At 45.8% G+C, this 19,416-nt stretch overlaps 1 protein-coding gene across 1 annotated transcript in view; it reads right to left on the bottom strand.

Annotated features, from left to right (window-relative positions):
* Positions 1-19,416, bottom strand: part of zgc:113223 (uncharacterized protein LOC541424 homolog) — a 56,180-nt gene that overhangs the window by 13,702 nt on the left and 23,062 nt on the right. Inside the window, exons 3-6 of the mRNA XM_059976434.1 lie at positions 18,627-18,684; positions 10,397-10,521; positions 8,091-8,165; positions 6,878-6,973 (exon numbers count right to left, since the gene is read on the bottom strand). Coding sequence (XP_059832417.1) covers positions 6,878-6,973; positions 8,091-8,165; positions 10,397-10,521; positions 18,627-18,684 — 354 coding nt within the window. The remainder of the gene's footprint in view (positions 1-6,877; positions 6,974-8,090; positions 8,166-10,396; positions 10,522-18,626; positions 18,685-19,416) is intronic.

Genomic DNA, 19,416 nt, shown 5'->3' with positions numbered 1-19,416 from the left:
AAAGAGTAAGGGTCCCAGAACAGATCCCTGAGGTCCTCCACTGGTGACCGACCTCCACGCAGAATATGACCCGTCTACAACCACTCTTTGCCTTCTGTGGGCAAGCCAGTTCTGGATCCAAATAGCAATGTCCCCTTGGATCCTATGCCTCCTTACTTTCTCAATAAGCCTTGCATGGGGTACTTTGTGAAATGCCTTGCTGAAAACTATATGCACTACATCTACTGCTCTTCCTTCATCGATGTGCCTTATGAGCCGGACTGAATTTTTTGAGGATGTGACTAAACCATTGAGGCCATGTCCTCTTGCTTCTACCATCAGCCTTAGGTCCCATAGCCAACAGGCTCCTGAACAGGCATGGAAAACATCATTCACCACTACTCTAAACTAATTCTATGACCTACAGACTCACTTCCAAGGACTCTTTATAATCATATTCTCAGTATTATTTTTATTTGCAGTTTGTCTTTGTGCATTGGTTTTTTGCCAGCCTTTGTTTTTGTGTAGTTTTTCATAAAATTCCATTGTATTTCAAAATGAATCTCAAAATAGTATATGGTAATATGAATGTGTGGCGACCCATTTCCTGGCACATCCGAACCGGCTCACAATTAGCCAGCTTTCCGGCTAAGGGAGATAGCCTACAGGAGTTTGCGAGCACAGAGCTTTGGAGCCTCTGCGCCACAGGGGGGCAGGTTGAGGGAGGCTTAAAAGTGAGGCTGAGGATTTCGAATAAAGTTTTTCTTCGACTGCGGTTACCGACTCCGTGTCGTAATTTTAGCGCTGCGTGTAGCACACCGCTACAATTGGTGACCCCGACGGTCCAAACGATTTTTGGACCAGAAATGACCGACGCCGCCTCTGTTCATGCGGTTTCGTTGAAACTGCCGGGTTTCTGGACACAGCGACCGAACCTATGGTTCTAGCAAGCCGAAGCCCAATTCCACATTCGCCAGATCACCTCAGAAGACACCCACTACTACTACGTGGTGAGCTCCCTCGACCAGGACACAGCAGCCCAGGTCACGGAGTTCATACAGTCGCCCCCGGCAGACGGCAAGTACACGGAATTCAAAGCCCTGCTCCTCAGGACTTTCGGACTCTCACGGCGCGAGCGGGCTGCCCGTTTACTGCACCTGGATGGCTTGGGCGACAGACCTCCATCGGCTTTAATGAATGAGATGTTGTCTTTGGCCGACGGACACACACCCTGCCTCATGTTTGAGCAGGCATTCCTGGAGCAGCTGCCCGAGGACGTACACCTGCTGCTGTCCGACGCGGATTTCCTCGACCCCCGGAAGGTGGCAGCCTGGGCGGACTTGCTGTGGAACGCCAGAAAGGTGAGCGGGGCGTCCATCGCACAGATCTCCCAGCCACGCTCCCAGCAGCAAACCAGTCCAGGCCCAGCCGCAGAGCCTGCCAACCCCCGGCCCAATGAACACTGGTGCTTCTACCACCAGCGGTGGGGCGCAGAAGCCCGCCGTTGCCGCCCGCCCTGCAAGTTCCCGGGAAACGCCAGGGCCAGCCGCCGCTGATGGCTATGGCGGCTGGCCATCGGGATAGCCTCCTGTATGTGTGGGATAGAAGGTCGGGACGCCGGTTTTTGGTCGACACCGGTGCCGAGATCAGCGTTTTACTTCCGACGAGTTACGACACCCGCAGCAGGGCACCGGGTCCCCCCCTGAGTGCCGTGAACAGCAGCACAGTAAGGACCTATGGCACCCGTCAGGTGCAGCTACAGTTCGGCTCCAGCCAGTTCACGTGGGACTTCACACTGGCCGCCGTAGCCCAACCGCTTCTGGGTGCGGATTTTTTGCGGGCTCACAGCCTACTGGTCGACCTGCCCAGGAAGAGACTAGTACACGCCGAGACCTTTCAGACGTTCTCCCTGGGTACAGCCCAGTTGCCAGCCCCACACCTAGACTCCATTACGCTGTCCGACAACGACTTCACCAGGGTCCTGGCGGATTTCCCATCGGTTCTGGCACTGCAGTTCATGGCAGCCATGCTCTGACATGGCGTACAGCACCACATCCCGACCCAGGGACCACCCCTCCATGCCCGTGCTCGGCGGCTTCCCCCGGACAAGCTCCGACTGGCGAAGGAGGAGTTCAAGAGGATGGAGGAATTGAGGATCATCCGGCGGTCCGACAGCCCATGGGCCTCCCCCCTGCACATGGTGCCCAAAGCAACGGGAGGCTGGAGACCGTGCGGCGACTACCACAGGCTGAACGACACCGGCCCGCTACCCTGTGCCACACATTCAGGACTTTGCAGCAAACCTGCACGGCGCACGGATCTTCTCCAAGGTGGACCTCGTCCAAGGGTACCATCAAATCCCACTGCATCTTGACAACGTCCCCAAAACGGCTCTCATCACCCCGTTTGGCCTGTTCGAGTTCCTCCGTATGCCGTTCGGCCTGAAGAATGCCGCACAGACATTCCAGCGGTTAATGGACGTGGTGGGACGGGACCTGGACTTCGCGTTCATCTATTTGGACGACATCCTCATAGCCAGCAGCAGTCGTCAGGAGCATCTGTCCCACCTCCGTCAACTCTGCACCCGACTGAGTGAGTACGGTCTTACAATCAACCCCGCCAAATGCCAGTTCGGACTCAATACCATTGACTTCCTGGGCCACAGGATTACTAAAGACGGGGCAACCCCTCTGCCCGCTAAGGTAGATGCGGTCCGCCACTTCCCCCGACCCACCACGATCAAAGGCCTTCAGGAATTCGTAGGTATGGTCAATTTCTACCAACATTTCCTCCCTTCAGCTGCCCGGATCATGCGCCCCCTGTTCGCCCTGATGTCGGGTCCGGGCAAGGACATTACCTGGGACGAGGAGTCCGCCGCCGCTTTCCTTCAAACGAAGGAAGCTTTGGCGAATGCCGTGATGCTAGTACATCCCAGAATGGACGCCCCTACCGCCCTCACAGTGGACGCATCTAACAGGGCAATCGGTGGGGTGCTGGAGCAACTCATCGCAGGTCACTGGCAACCCCTGGCGTTTTTCAGCAAACACCTGCGGCCACCCGAGCTCAAGTACAGTGCTTTCGACTGGGAACTGTTGGCGCTCTACCTGGCAATCCGGCATTTCAGGTACTTCCTAGGTACTTCCTTTGTGGTTCACGGACCACAAACCGCTTACCTTTGCGTTTACGAAAGCGTCCGACACCTGGTCGTCCCGCCAGCAATGCCACCTGTCCTACAACGGTGCAGACTCGAGGGGCCGAATGGTCTACTTCTGCACCTATTGTCTATTATCTCTGAATACACGACGGATGTCCGGCACGTCTCGCATAAGGACAATGTCGTGGCGGATGCGCTCTCTCGCCCTACCGTTCATGCCCTTTCCCAAGGGGTAGACTTTGAGGCACTGGCAGAGGCACAGCAGGCAGATGAGGAGATTCCGAGTTACAGAACCGCAGTCTCCGGTTTGCAGCTCCAGGACCTCCCCATAGGCCCAGGTGAGAGGACCCTACTCTGTGATGTTGCCACCGGCCAGCCCCGTCCCGTCGTCCCGACAGCCTGGCGGCGCCGTGTTTTCGACTCCATAACTTGGCGCATCCCTCCATCCGGACAACTGTCCGGATGGTTTCCAGCAGGTTCGTTTGGCACGGACTCCGCAAGCAGGTCAGTGAATGGGCCAAAACGTGCATGCACTGCCAGACGGCCAAGGTGCAGCGGCACACCAAAGCCCCACCGCAGCAGTTCCATCCCGCCCACCGGCGTTTCGACCACATTCATGTGGATATCGTGGGCCCCTTGCCAGTGTCGCGCGGAGCGCAGCACCGCCTGACTATCGTGGACCGGTTCACAAGATAGCCAGAGGCGGTCCCGCTCACCGATACCACCTCCGAATCTTGCGCCCGAGCCCTGATCACCACCTGGATATCTCGCTTCAGTGTACCGGCCCACATTACCTCCAACAGAGGCGCCCAGTTCACCTCCAGCCTGTGGTCAGCTATGGCCAGACTTTTGTGGACTCAGCTGCACCACACAACTGCCTACCACCCACAGTCGAATGGGCTAGTGGAGCGTTTCCACCGTCACCTGAAGTCGGCCCTCATGGCCCACCTGTGAGGAGCCAACTGGGCAGACGAGCTTCCCTGGGTCCTACTCGGCATCCGCACAGCACCCAAAGACGACCTGCACGCCTCGTCGGCCGAGTTGGTATACGGCGCGCCCCTGGACGTCCCCGGGGAGTTCCTACCAGCCCCACGGGGGCAAGAGGAAGATCCCGCAGCAGTTCTGGGCAGACTACGCGAGAAGCTCGGTAACCTGGCTCCCATACCCACTTCACAGCACGGGCGGCACCCGACCTGCGTACCCAAAGACCTACAGAACTGTAAGTTTGTGTTTGTACGAAGGGGCGGGCATCGGCCACTGCTGCAGCGGCCCTACGAGGGGCCGTTTATGGTGCTCTGGAACAACGGGTCCACGTTCGTGCTGGACGTTGGGGGGAAAGAGGAGGTTTTCAAGGTGGACCGACTCAAACCGGCCCATGTGGACCTGGCGCAAGCGGTCGAGTTTCCAGCACCTCGGCGCAGAGGCCGACCTCCCAAGCAGGTTCCGGCCCAGACTGTGGACATTGCGGGGTGTATCGCCAGTTCTGGGGGGGGGGGGGGGGGTTATGTGGCGACCCATTTCTTGGCACATCCGAACCGGCTCACAATTAGCCAGCTTTCCGGCTAAGGGAGATAGCCTACTGGGGTTTGCGAGCACAGAGCTTTGGAGCCTCTGCGCCATGGGGGCAGGTTGAGGGAGGCTTAAAAGTGAGGCTGAGGATTTCGAATAAAGTTTTTCTTCGACTGCGGTTACCGACTCCATGTCGTAATTTTGGCGCTGCATGTAGCACACCGCTACAAATGTACTTTGCTAATGAACTCACTTTGAACACGAGCTCTACCACATCCTTGGTCAGCTCATTCTAAATACTCACCATCCCCTATGTGAAAAACCCCCTTTAATCCCTTTTAGAAGTTTTCCCTTAGAGCAGTCCAATGTTTCCATAGGGACATGAGGGCAGAACTTGGAGTGTGACCTGAAGACCATAAGACCATGAGATATAGAAGCAGAAATAGGTCATTTGCCCATAGAGTCTGCTCTGCCATTTCATTACGGCTGATCCAATTATCCTCTCAGCCCAATCTCTTGCCCTTTCCCCTTATCCCTTCATGCCCTGACCAATCAATCTCTGCCTTAAATATACATAAAGACTTGTCCTCACAGCTGCCTGTGGCAAATAACTCCAAAGATCCACCACTCTTTGGCTAAAGAAATTCCTCCTCATTTCCATTCTGAGAGAACGCACCCTTTATTCTGAAGTTGTCTTAGACTTTCCAACCATAGGAAACATCCTCTCCACATCCATTCTATCAAGGCCTTTCAGCATCAATAGATTTCAATGAGGTCTCTTATTCTTCTGTATTCTAGTGAATACAACTCCAGAGCCATCAAACGCTCTTCATAAGACAAGCCATTCAATCCTGGAATCATTTTTGTGAACCTCCTTTGAAACATCTCCAGTTTCAGCACATCCTTTCAAAGATAAGGGGCCCAAAACTGCTTACGATACCTCAAGTGAGGCTTCACAGTGCCTTATAAAGTCTCAACATTACATCCTTGCTTGTATATTCTAGTCCTCTGGAAATGAATGTTAACATTGCATTTGCCTTCTTCACCACCAACTCAACCTGCAAATTAACCTTTAGGGAATCCTGCACAAGGACCCCAAGTCCCCTTGTGCCTCAGTTTTTTTGTATTTTCTCTCTGTTTAGAGAATAGTCAACCATTTCATTTCTTCTATCAAAGTGCATGACCATATACTTCCTGACACTGTATTCCATCTGCCATTTCTTTGCGCATTCTCCTAACCTGTCTAAGTCCTTCTGAAGCACTGAAGCCTTGCCTCTTTTTGTGGGGAGGCCTCCAGTGTCTTCCTTCTGGAGCTCTCGAACTATTGGTGAGGTTTAGTCAAAAGTACCACATCAAACTCTGTAGAGCTAGCTTATTTTTGAACCAGATATTGAATTAATATTTCTCCAATGATAAGAAGTTTGTTTTCTACAAGCAGGAATCAAGAACAGTCTTCTCAAGGCTCCTTAAGAAACATGGGGCTATTCAGTCCATTGGCTCAGTGCCAGCTCCCTGCAAGACCATCCCACCAATCCTATTCACCCTTGCCTCATTTCCCTACAGTCTCACAGCCTATCCTCTCCCACGTGCCCATCAACTCCCCTTTGGTTAATTTCCACTCAGCTAATTTGCAGTAGCCAATTATTCAACCACCCACAAATACTTGCTACCTGGGAGGAATCTTAGAACATCCAAACTGCATAAGTACCCGAGGTTAAGAAACAAGTACAATAAATCCTAAAAGATGCTTCATTTGTTTGTTACATGCCATGTGGTATGATGTGGGCAATTATGATCTTTCCATGATTGTTCTGGACAAACTTTCTACAGAAGTGGTTTGCCATTGCCTTCTTTTTGGCAGTGTCTTTACAAGACAGGTGATCCCAGCCATTATCAATACTCTTCAGAGTTTGTCTGTCTGGCATCAGCTGTCACCCAACAAGGACTTGTGATACGGACCAGCTGCTCGTATGACCATCTACCATCCGCTCCCAATGCTTACGTGACCCTGATCGGGGGGCTAAGGAGGTGCTAAACCTTGCCCAGGGGTGACCTACAGGCTAGCAGAGGGAAGGAGCGCCTTACACCTCCTTTGGTAGAGTCACATCTCCACTCTGCAACCCAAAAGATGCTTAAATACTCTATTGTATTGCAATGCTGTCACATTTAAATTATTCCACTGAAACTCAAAGGCCATAATTGAATCTATGGTCACCAAGATGGAAGAACCAATACCTTTTTCTGGATATAATCAATGAGATTCTGCAGATCCAGATCATCCCTGTATCTGATAATTCCTTTCTCCAGTAATGCTACTGCTTTCTTTTCCACCTGAAGCAAATGAAATAAAATTTAGAAACAGTTTAATCTTTGTGGAATTATTGGAAAACAAAACATTGCAGATGCAGGAAATTGGAAAAAAAAGATAGAAAATTCTGGAGATACTCAGCAGGTCAAGCAGCATCTGTGGAGAGAGATATGTTTCAGGTAGATGATCTTTCAAGAGAACATGTGTACTTCCTATATGTTCTGGTTGGATCCTCAACACTGCTGTTGGTTAAGTCCCTGAGAGTAAACAGACAGGAAGACCAAATGGTTTCATTCTCATGGAAAAATAGACCGAATGAGGCAAACAAAATCCTTATGCCTGTTTGTTTATTTATCTGTGAATGAGTAATACTGCACGTCTTGTGATTGCATTTCTTCAGAAACCTGGGCAGAACATTTCCACTTTCTGTCTGAGGTTCTCTGTACTCCTTTTACATGGATTGACAGGAGTGTGCATAGAGGACTCAGGGTGGTCTCCATGCCTCTGATTTACACTGGTGCACACTCCATTTGTGAATGGCACAGCCACTCAGGCAGAATCAGGTTCTCCACAAGAGAGGCTGGGTCTACTTCTTCATAATTCCATCCGCAGCTCTGCATTCTGGCATAGAAACTGTATGAGATATCACAAAGCCCTTCACAACCGCAGCAAGACTTGCTCACTCTTTAGTATTCCACTCTTCTTCCAATAAAGGCCAAATGATCATTTGAGTATCTTCTGTACCTTAAGTTTACTTTCTGATTCTCATGAACCAGGTACCAAGGTCCCTCAACACACCAGCATTTGTTTGCTCATCCCATATAAAAAATACATTTTGTCTTCTTTCTTCCCATAATTGTGCCCAATCTCTCTTTTCCTCACATTGTACTCTATCTGCCATCTTTTTGATTGGGAGCTTAACAGGTCCAAACCTCTTTGAAAACTTTTTATGCTCTCCTGGAAACTAGCAGCAAATCTAGAAGAACCAGCATGGCTAGCCATGGGCAATACATGTAGTGTGAAACCCTCTCTCTACAGCCCTCATCCTATAACCATGGGATGGATAGTTTGTTCTCTTTGTACCAGCTAAATAATGCAAAAGCACAAAAAAAGACAAAAATAGTTGAATATTCAATTTACCTTTTCAGAGAATATGAAGCCAAGTATAGCAACTGTTACTTGAAGTAGCAGAATGATCAGGAGAGTCCACAGGAACTGCCAATACAAATTCAAGGTTCCGTTTATACAGTGTGGGGTGCCATGGAGAGAAAGAATATCAACTTAATGTTAAACCTGGGAAAAAATATCATACAACACAGAACAGAGCAAGAGTCAGACCCTTTAGCTCACAATGTTCTGCCCCTTTTAAGATCAATCCAAATCATCCTTCCTACATCATCATCCATCTATCATCCATGCGCTTAAATGTTCCAAATATATCTTGCCTCTACCAGCACCCCTGGCAGGGCGTACTGCACACCCACCAGGTTTCAGCCAACATCTTGAATGAACAGTCTATGTTTTGGGCTGAGACCTTTCATCCGGACTGGAGAGGAAGGGGGAAGAAGCTGGAATAAGAAGGTGGAAGAGGAGGGAAGAGAGTACAAGCTGGCAGGTGTTAGCTGAAGCCAGGTGAAGGGGTGTGGGTGGGAGAGGAGGGAATGAGGTAAGAAGATGGTAGGTGATAGGTAGAAAAGTTAAAGGGCTGAAGAAGAAGGAATCCAATAGGAGAGGAGAGTGGATCATGGAATAAAGGGGAGGAGGGTGCACCAGAGAGGGGTGATGGGCACGTGAAGAGAAGAGAAAAGGAGAGAGGGTAGCCAGAGTGAGGAATGGAAAAAACAGGAAGGGGGGTGGAATCACTGAAAGTTAGAGAAACTAATGTTCATGCCAACGGATTGGAGGCTAACCAGACAGAATATGAGGTGTTCCTGCAACCTGAGAGCGGAGTCACTATGGCAGGAGAGGAGGTCGTGGACTGACATGTCGGAATGGGATTGGGGAGGAGAATTTTGAAACTCTCTTCCACAAATGGCAATTGATGGTGTGGATGTTATTACTTCTACATGAAACAAATAAAGGTTTTTATTAACCACTATGGTGCAAAAGCCAGTTAATAAAATTATAACACAGATCAACCAAGATTTCAATGAATCATGGAATAAGCTTAATAGGTTATTTGACATTCTCCTGTTCCTAGGTCTCTATCTGGTAATTTACTCATTGCTTTCTATGAATGCCTTCTATTGGATATCGTGCTTCCTGACTCCAGTAATTACACCTTGGGATGTTTAAGCTCATGAAGTTCTTTGCTTGTACTTCTGCTGTTATTTTTGCATCACTGTTAGATTTGTTCCTTCATTAGATTACCTTAGATATAATTAAAATGAAGAGGAGCTTGAAACAGATTCTATAACTTGGCAAATACACCTTAAGTTAAATAAGCGGAAACAAAGCAATTCAAACTTCAAAATTAGGCCTTTCAGCCCATCAAGTCTTCACCATTCCATCATGGCTGATTTATTATGCCTCCCAACACCATTCTCCTGCCTTCTCCCCAGAACCTTTGACACCCTTACCAACTAAGAACCTGTCAATCTCTGCTTTACATATACCCAATAACTTGATTTTCATTTATTTTGTAGCTACATAGTAAATGTTTATGCCTTGCACTGTAATGCTGCTGGAAAACAGCAAATTTCATAACACATACATTAGACCATAAGACATAGGAACAAAATTAATCTGTTCAGCCCATTGAAACTGCACCTCTATTCTATCATGGCAGATTTATTTTCCCTCTCAACCCCATTCTCCTGCCTTCTCTTCATAACCTCTAACACCCTTACTAATTAAGAAATTATCAACCTCCTTTTTAAATATACAATGATTGGCCTCCACAACCGTCTATAGCAATAAATTCCACAGATTCACCACCCTCTGGCTAAAGAAACCTCTGCTCATCTCTGTTTTAAATGGACTTCCCTCTATCCTGAGGCAGTGTCCTTTGGTTCTAGACTTAGCCATGATAGGAAACATTCTGTCCACATTCACTCTATCTAGGCCTGTCAATATTCAATGGGCTTCAAATAGATCCCACACATTCTTCCAAACTCCAGTGAGTACAGGCCCAGAACTATCAAATATTCCTCATACATTAAACAGTTATTCCTGGGATCATTCTTGTAAACCTTCACTGGACCCTCTCCAATGCTCAAAGCACTGTCTGACCAATGCCTTATACGTCCTTGGTTTTGCTATTCCAGTCCTCTTGAAATGAATGCTAACATTGCATTTGCCTTCCTCACCACTTAACCGACAATTTAATCTTTACAAGAACTCCCAGGTCCCTTTGCAGCTTACTGAAGTTGCTCCCTGTTTAGAAAATAGTCTATGCCTTTATTCCTTCCACCAAAAGGCATAACCATACATTGCTGGGTACTCACTATTTTCAGCAGAATCTGAATATCGCGCAGAGCTCCAAAACAGCCCAGGAAAGTGATACAGAATATTAAGCATCCCACAATGATCAGTATTAGTGCAGGGTCTGCTATCAGCGAATCCACGGCACCTGAAAGAAAAGTGCAAGGTTTGAACACGATGCTGGGATCTGAAATATTAACCAACCCTTTGCCTCTACAGGTAACCTGCTCAACCTGCTGAGTTCCTCAGCTTGTTCTTACTCCAGATTCCAACATCCGCAGTCTCCTGCATCGGAAAGATTTAAGGTAGGCTGCAGCAAAAGAACATCAAAGGCAACTATAATACAAACAGGGTGTGAGACAGTATGGCACAACACTTACTAAAATAGTAATTTAAATCTGCACCTTCAAACTTAAATCAATCACCTTCACTACATCTGCAACAAGTGGAATTTCCTGGTGGCCAGCCATTTCAATTCCAATCCCCATTCTCATTCTGACATGTCTGTCCATTGCCTCCTCTATGGTCATGATGAGGCCACTCTCAGGTTGGAGAAGTTAACTTTGAACACCTCTTAGTCCATCTGAGTAGTTTCCAACCTGACGGCATGAACATTGATTTCAATAACTCCCATTAATTTCTCTCTCCTCCCCCTTCTCTCTTTTCTCATTCCCCATTCTGGCTCCCCTCTTACCCATTCTCTTCTCTTCACCTGCCCATCACCTCTCCCTGGTGCCCCTCCTCCTTCCCTTTCTCCCATGATCTACCTCCTTCCTATCAGATTCTTTTTTCTTCAACCCTTTACATCTTCCACCTATCACCTTCCAACTTCTCACCCCATCCCTGCTCCTGCATAAACTTGGCTTCACCTTTTAGCTTACACTCCTTCCCTTCTTATTCTGGCTTTTTCCCTCTTCCATTCCGGACTTGATGAAGTGTCTCACCCCAAAACATTGACTCTTTATTACTTTCCTTAGATGCTGTTTGACCTGGTGAGTTCCTCTAATATTTTGTTTGCATAACTTCAATCATTGATATACCTTGAGCAAAGAGCAGTGTATAAAGGCTCTCATGGTTGAGCACTGAAAACTCAGAGCAAGGCTTGAGAGCTCACCTAGGGGAAGGCTCTTGAGAAGTTTATTTTATGAATGATCAAGAAACAAATATCTATCTGAGATCTTCAAGAGCAAGGTAACCCATGTTTCTGTCTTTGAGAGTGGATTGAAGAAGATGAAGGAGATGAAGTGAAGATGAAGTGGCAGTGTATGAGGGAGCAGTTGTACTGGAGTTGCAACTAATAGTAGAAATAGTGTTGCAGGAGTTAAAAGCATGGAGGAATTACAAACTCTTGATTGGCAGAAGGTATGCCTTGCACATCCAAGCCAAAGCAACACTTCATTCCTATCCAGCATTCACCATTCACTCCCTCTGCTACTGCCACACAGGAATGCAAGTATCTCCATCTGCAACAGCACTCCCAGGCTGGTCTGCCAGTACCTCCCAAACCAGCATCCTCTACAGGACAACACACACAAAATGCTGGAGGAACTCAGCAGGTTAGGCAGCATCTGTGGAAATTAATAAACAGTCAACATTTCAGACTGATTTCCTTCAGCCTGAAACTGTTTATCAATTTCCTTGGATGCTGCCTGGCTTGCTGAGTTCTTCCAGCATTTTGTGCAAGTTGCCTTGGATTCCTGGCATCTGCAGATCTTCGCCGGCTTGTGCCCCCTACAGGACAGCTTTGAACTGCAAGCTCCACTTCGGGTCCCAAGCCACCTGACTTGGAAATACAGCACCAATCTTACACTATCACTGACACACAAGATTCTACAGATGTTGGAAATCCAGGAGGACAAATGTAAAATCCTGGAGGAACTCAGCATGTCATGCAGTATTTATGGAGAGGAATAAGCAGTCCAGATTTTGGGCTGAGAACCTTTATCAGATTGGAATCCTGGACCTTACCTTGTAGTCATGTAGAAATACACTCAGTGGCCATTTTATTAGATACACCTGTACACCTGCTCCTTAATGCAAATATCTAATCAACAAATCACGTGGCAACAATTAAGTGTTATTAATGTGTTATGGAGGCATGGTCAAGAAGTTCAGTTATGATTTTTGGCTTTAGAAGAAAGATTCCTGATTGTGAATTGTGTCTATATGGTTCTCCATTAGGAAGAGTCAAGGTATTCAAGTTTTTAGGTGTCTGATTTGATGAGACTCACTTGGAGGGTTCATATAGATAAAACAATAGGAAAGTGTGAGAAAGTTTTAATTGTCATAAGTATTGCTGGATGTGACTGGGGAGCGGGGCGGGAAACTATGTACTTAATATATCTAGCTATGATTAGATCAGTAATTTGTTGTATTGCTTATGGTTCCGATGCTATGGCAGTGCTTGGAGAATTAGACACTGTGGTCCAAAGCACTTAGACTCTGTTGTGGAGCTTTCAGAACAACATCAGTCCCTGCATTATGCGTGGAGATGGGAGAAGCACCTCTACATTTAAGACAACTTAAGTTGGACCTGCAGTATTGGGCAAAACTAAATGGCTTCAATCACAGCTGTCCATCAAAATGTCTTTTGCAGGAGACATCAGAGCACCAAAGTAAAATTAAAGATATTCATTTTTAGATTTGGTTAATAGCTGGGCTGTGAAATTGAAACTGATTGAGGAAGACACAGCTGACAAAATTTGCTTGCCACCTGTTCCTTTTTGGCTTTTGCCAGAACCAAGTGTAGACCTATTCCTCCTTTTTCAGCTTCAAGGAAGCAGAGCACTTTCAACAGCGATCGTAAATGAGTATTTAAATAATAAATGGGGATCTTATCTGAAGATTTTTACCGATGGCTCAGTGGACCCAGAGAGCAGTAATGCAGGATTTGGGACGTACGTGTCTCAACTTGGAGTTGAGGTTGGTCACTGGGTTTCAGACGGTGTTTCTGTCTTTGCAACAGAATTATTAGCAAACCTCTGGGCCTTATGGTGGATAGAAGACTCTCGACCATGCAGGGTTGTCATCTGTTCCGATTCTGCTGCTGCCTTAGAGGCTATAAAAGGGAATAAATCAAAAGCTTGTCCTGACATAGTTATTGAGATTCCCTTAGTTTTGTTTAGAGTAGGGAAGATGGGTTGTGAAGTCAGATTTACATGGATACCTGGGCATGCTGGGGTGGAAGGAAATGAAATTGTGGATGGCATTGCAAAGTCTTCCTTACAGAGTGGGCAAGTAGGAATTAGAATACCCTTAGGCAGAGCAGAATTGAGAAGTAAGATTAAAAAAAGGTATAGAGAAGCAATGGGAGGAGGATTGGAAAAAATAAATTAAAGGGAAGGCCTTTCTTTTCTAGTCACCCACTAGTTGAAAAGGTCTCAGACTGTTACCCTTTAAATCAGAGATGATAATGTGAAATTAACAAACTTAGGTTGGGGCATTGTGGGCTAAACTATTACTTAAAGATAATAGGAAAACATCCAACTGGATTATGTGACTGGTAGTCCAGAGACAGTTCAGCATGTTTTGCTGAGTTGTAATCAATATAAAATTGAAAGAAGCATATTGTTCAAGAGGCTGTCTGACTTAAATGTATTTTGTTTTTCTATTAAATCTTTGTTTGACCACCAAGAGAACCACCATCTGATTGAAAAGTTTATTATTCTGTTTCTACGTATACTCGAGAATTTGAATTTCTTGAAACTCTGTAACTAATTATACATCCTGCCAGGGCAGTAATATGCCTAAATGCATCTAAACTGCCAGAAATGGAGGAGGAAGAAGAAGAGGTTCAGTTGCTATTCAGACCAAGCATCAGAATGGAGAAGAAATGCTATCTAAGTGACTTTGACCCTTGGAATGGTTGTTGGCACCATGTAAGTGATATGAGTATTGCAGAAACTGCTGATCTCCTGGGATTTTCATGCACAGCAGTCTCTAGAGTTTGCAGAGAATGATCTTACAGTTCTGTGGGTGAAAATACCTTGTTAACTACAGAGGTCAGAGGAGAATGGCAAGACTAGTGCAAGCTGACAGGAAGGCAAAAGTAACTCACATTACAACAGTGATGTGCAGAAAAGCATCTCTGAACACACAGTATGTCGAACCTTGATGTGGATGAGCTACATCGTTAAGAGCACCAAATTTCTTGGTGTTCACCTGGCGGAGAATCTCACCTGGTCCCTCAACACCAGCTCCATAGCAAAGAAAGCCCAGCAGCGTCTCTACTTTCTGCGAAGGCTGAGGAAAGTCCATCTCCAACCCCCCCCCCCCCCCCCCCCCATCCTCACCACATCCTACAGGGGTTATATTACGAGCATGCTCAGCAGATGCATCACTGCCTGATTCTGAAATTGCACCATCTTGGATCGCAAGACCTTGCAGTGGATAGTGAGTTCAGCTGAGAAGATCATCGGGGTCTCTCTTCCCGCCATTACGGACATTTACACTACACGCTGCATCTGCAAAGCAAACAGCATTATGAAGGACCCCTCATACAAATTCTTCTCCCTCCTGCATCTGGGAAAAGGCACCAAAGCATTCGGGCTGTCACGACTAAACTATGTAACAATTTCTTCCCCCAAGCTATCAGACTCCTCAATACCCAGAGTTGACACCAACTTACTGCCCTATGGTCTTGTTTATTATTTATTGTAATGCCTGCACTGTTTTGTGCCCTTTATGCAGTCCTGGGTAGGTCTGTAGTCTAGTGTAGTTTTTTTCTGTGTTGTGTTTTACATAATTCAGTCTGATTTTTGTACTGTTTCATGTAACATCATGGTCCTGAAAAACAGTGTCATGTTTTTACTGTGTATTATACCAGCAATTATAGTTGAAATGACAATAAAAAGTGACTTGACTTGACTACGACAGCAGAAGACTGCACCGGGTTCTCTCCTGTAACTAATAAGGTGGCTGCTGAGTGTACCTTTACAACAAAGAAAGCTGCAGTCCAGTCATTAACTTTTCCAAGTCCTCTTCTTAGGGGCATTTAGGGAAAGCTAATATTGCCCAAATGTATTAAAATGGAGAGTGGGGCAAGTGTAGGAGTACTTTGGCCACACATTTTAAATGGAATACACTCAATCAGGCATGCAATAACAGTGACAAGTGGGAAGTTTTGGATTGGCCCATTGATATGAGGATTCCTGAGGAGAGTCTCTGTTGCTGGAATCCCAAGGCAATAATTGCAAGAGAATGCAACTTCTCTCTGCAATCCCTTGAACTATGGATGATGGAGGATGTAGTTTAAAGTGAACTGAAGGGAGAATTTCTTAAGGGAATGAAGAAATCAGAGAGAAGGTTGGTTTTGCTTTATTATCGTTTCATGAACCAAGATGTGGTGAATAGTGTGTCCTACAAGCTGTCTATAAAGGTTAAATCATTACACTGTGCACTGAGGTAGAGCAAGCTGAGACAACAACAATGCAGGATGAAGTGTAACAGCTGCAGGGAAACAAAGTGCTGGATGATAATGGGATAGATGATGAGGTCAAGCATCCATGTTAACATAAAAGAGGCCCATTCAAGAGTCTGAAGTGGTGGATGAGAGTGGTCACACAGATAAGGGTGGGGTAATTGTGTGGCTGATTTGGAGGTTTAGGGCAGATGATTGTGATGGGTTGTTGATTAAGAGGATGGGGTGCTAAAGATAATGGAAATGCAAATGAGGAAGTTGTTGGAAGCGATCTGTTAATGGTGTTTCATTCGAACTTGGAACACCAAGTATTGTTAAAGTTAAAACAGGTTTTAAGGTTCACTACATCTTAAAACCTGCTTCTTTTTCTACCTCCTTTCTCAGTTTCTTCTTTCTCCACGGAAAGACAAACATTAATTCTCATCCTCTCCTAGTAATGCTACCTGACCTGCTATGTATTCCAACACTTCCTGTTTAGGTGTGTTGTAGGGGAAAGACTAGTGAGGGCTACTAAAAGAATTTGTTTTATTCAGTGTAGCACTGAAGGGCACCTCGTAAGTGCCTGCAGTCCTATTGTCTTTAGAGAATGTAACGGATCAGTGCTGAAAGTATTATCGATAAAATTCAGAAACTAAAGGCATTGCATGGTTTATTTTTGTAATATTTTTATTATAAATTAAGTTTATTTTGATATAAAAAGCCGAGTAAATAGGGATGTGAATTGTGCTAATGCGGTAACAGGGAACTGGAGACAAAGCATGAAAGTAGAGGCATGGAATGCAGCAACAAAGACACCCAAGTTTCAGGAACTTCACTAGTTATTACTTTTTGTAATAGTAGATTGGATTTACTGTTAGACCTGCAGATAATCATTTTATTCTGTAATCAGACCCTAGTCTGATGCTTAATTAAGTCTTCTGTTGCCACCATTTTATTATCAAAATGGAGCTTTACTGGTAATCTCTTCAACTGAGAATGTAAAAGCTGTGCCAAATTCACAGTCAGTTAGATCAGCTTTGACTGGTCTCCTGGTGAGCATCAGCTTTTTAATAAATTGCCTGTTATTTCAAACACCAGCTTAGTATAATCTTTCAGTTTGCTTTTAAGGGGAGGTGGTGTGGAGAGGGGAACCACAAAACAGCACAGAATACCAAAGGACGTAGTAACCCTGACAATGCACTAAATCTGAGATCCTTATCTGAGGCTTTATCACTGCATGCACTTTCCCCCATCCCCTATATTTTTTAATAAAAATAGAAAATGTTGGAAATATACAGCTGGTCAGGCCGCATCTGAGATTTATCAATTTCCTGGGATACTGCCTGACTTGCTGAGTTCTTCTAGCATTTTGTGTGTGTTGTCTTGGATTTTCAGCATTTGCAGATCTTCTCCTGTTTGTGCTTTTGAACTGTTTGTCAGGACCAAACTTGAAGCAGTTCTCCTCTCTAACCTTGATGAGCTTCTAACCTCTTTCCAGCATCTGCAGATTAATTTTATGTTCTCTGCACGTGTTATTAATTTATGGAATGGGGACACAGTGTTTATTGGACACATGCTATCAGAGTTAAATAGCAGTAGATTGTTTATTACATCAGCAATTTGTATCATTAATGAATTACCTTCCGTAACAAACCTGTGCGCTCCAGCTTTACTGTGTTCATTGCACAGTAGAGCACAATTAATTAGACATACTCAGAACTTTGGTAGTGTCAGACTAGTAGATTTTCTGGCCAATTCGATGCTATTCCTACTAACACTTACAATTCACATTTTTTGAAGAGGGTACACAGTAAGGTACACTTTCCAGTGAAACCAGCAAGTTCCAAAGGGGTACAGAAAACAGAACCAGGTGAGTTTCAGAAGAGCATGGGAACTGATGCCCCAGTGTGACATAATGTGCAGGGACGAGGACTCAAGCACATTAAGGGAACAAACAAACTGGGCCCAATGCATTGAAGGGAGCACAGGAAACAGGACTGCTGTGGGGGAGAGGGAACACAGGAACTGGGACCCCGGTACATTAAAGGGAACAAACTGGGTGTGGTGAACTATGTGCCTGTCGGGACACGCCCCTGCTGACTGCTCCTGTGGCTCCTCCCACAGGCCCCTGTATAAAGGAGACCTGCGGCCTGACGCTCGGCCTCAGTCTCCAGGACCTTGTATGATAGACACTCACTCCTGGTTCCTTCTTCCAGTCAATAAAAGCCGATATCTCGCCTACGTCTCAGTGTGAGTTATTGATGGTGCATCACTGGGGCCTTGTACATTGAAGGGAAAACAGGAACTATGGCCCCAGTGTATCAAAGGGAACATAGGAACTTGGGCCCAGTACATTAAAGGGAACACAGGAAACAGGGCCCGGTACATCAAAGGGAACACAGGAAACAGGCCCCAGTACATCAAAGGGAACACAGGAAAGAGGGCCCTATTATGTTAAAGGGAAACAGGAACTGGGGCCCGATGTGGGGAATATAGCAACAGGGGCCCTGGTACATTAAAGCAAGCACAGGAACTGGAGCCCTAGAACATCAAAAGGAAGCAGGAATTAAGGTCCTGATAAGGGAAACAGGAACTGGGGCCCTGGTACATTGAAGTGAACACAAGAACTGGACCGCAGGTACATCAGAGGGAACACTGTAACTTGGGCCTTATTACATTAGAGGGAATACAGTAACAGGGACACAGTACATTAAAATGAAAACAGGAACTGGGGACCCAATACATTCAATGGAAAACAGGAATCAGCACTTTGTGGGTGAGGTTCTGAACCACTGGGATTTCTGAAAAGTCTGACAGCAGGTTATTGGCATTTTACTGTGAGATTTAAGATTTACCTCCTTCCACCGCTGTTTTTGAATAGATCCCCACAGCTATCATCAGCCCACTTGCTACCTGTCAAGACCAGAGAAACAAGAGTAATTCCTAAAAGCTCTTCAAATCCAATTCAATAATCAATACCTTCATCACTCTCTTCTTGAAACATTACATACTTTAGAATCACTCATACTTTTCACTTTATTTATTGAGAGTGTCAAGTACCAGCCATCACCTCCAATCTGAAAACATAATGCTAGCTTTAGCAGCATAGAGAGACATTAGGAGTGGTCGATGATGTTGAGATCGAAGTAGGTGGTCATTGATGGAGAAGAAATAGGAGCTCATATCAAGACTATTTTTTTTCTTTATTACATCTGTCAAAAGGTCTTGAGTACAGAATCTAGCCTGTGCAGTATTGTGGGAGTCAGAGATGCTACCTTTCTGATGTGATCTTAAGCAAAGGCCCCAACTTGGGTAGATCCTATGTCCATAAGATGATAAGACAATAAAACACAGAAACAGAATTAGTTCAGTTGGCCCAGTGAGTCTGCTCCACCATTCCATCATGGTTGATTTATTATCCCATTCAACCCTTTTATCATGCTTTTCCCCGTAACCTTTAGTGACCTTACTAATCAAGAACCTATCAACCTCCATTTTAAATACACCCAATTACTTTGTCTCCATAGCTGTCTGTGGAAATCAGTTCCACAGATTCACTTTTATAGTCTCTACATGGTTTCAGATCATACAGTCTAACATGTGTCTAAGGAGTTGCTGCAGGAGGGAGGGCTTCAGACTATTGGA

This window comes from Hypanus sabinus, chromosome 8, assembly GCF_030144855.1.
Source record: "Hypanus sabinus isolate sHypSab1 chromosome 8, sHypSab1.hap1, whole genome shotgun sequence".
NCBI lineage: Eukaryota > Metazoa > Chordata > Chondrichthyes > Myliobatiformes > Dasyatidae > Hypanus > Hypanus sabinus.
This window is presented reverse-complemented; position numbering and strand designations above follow the sequence as displayed.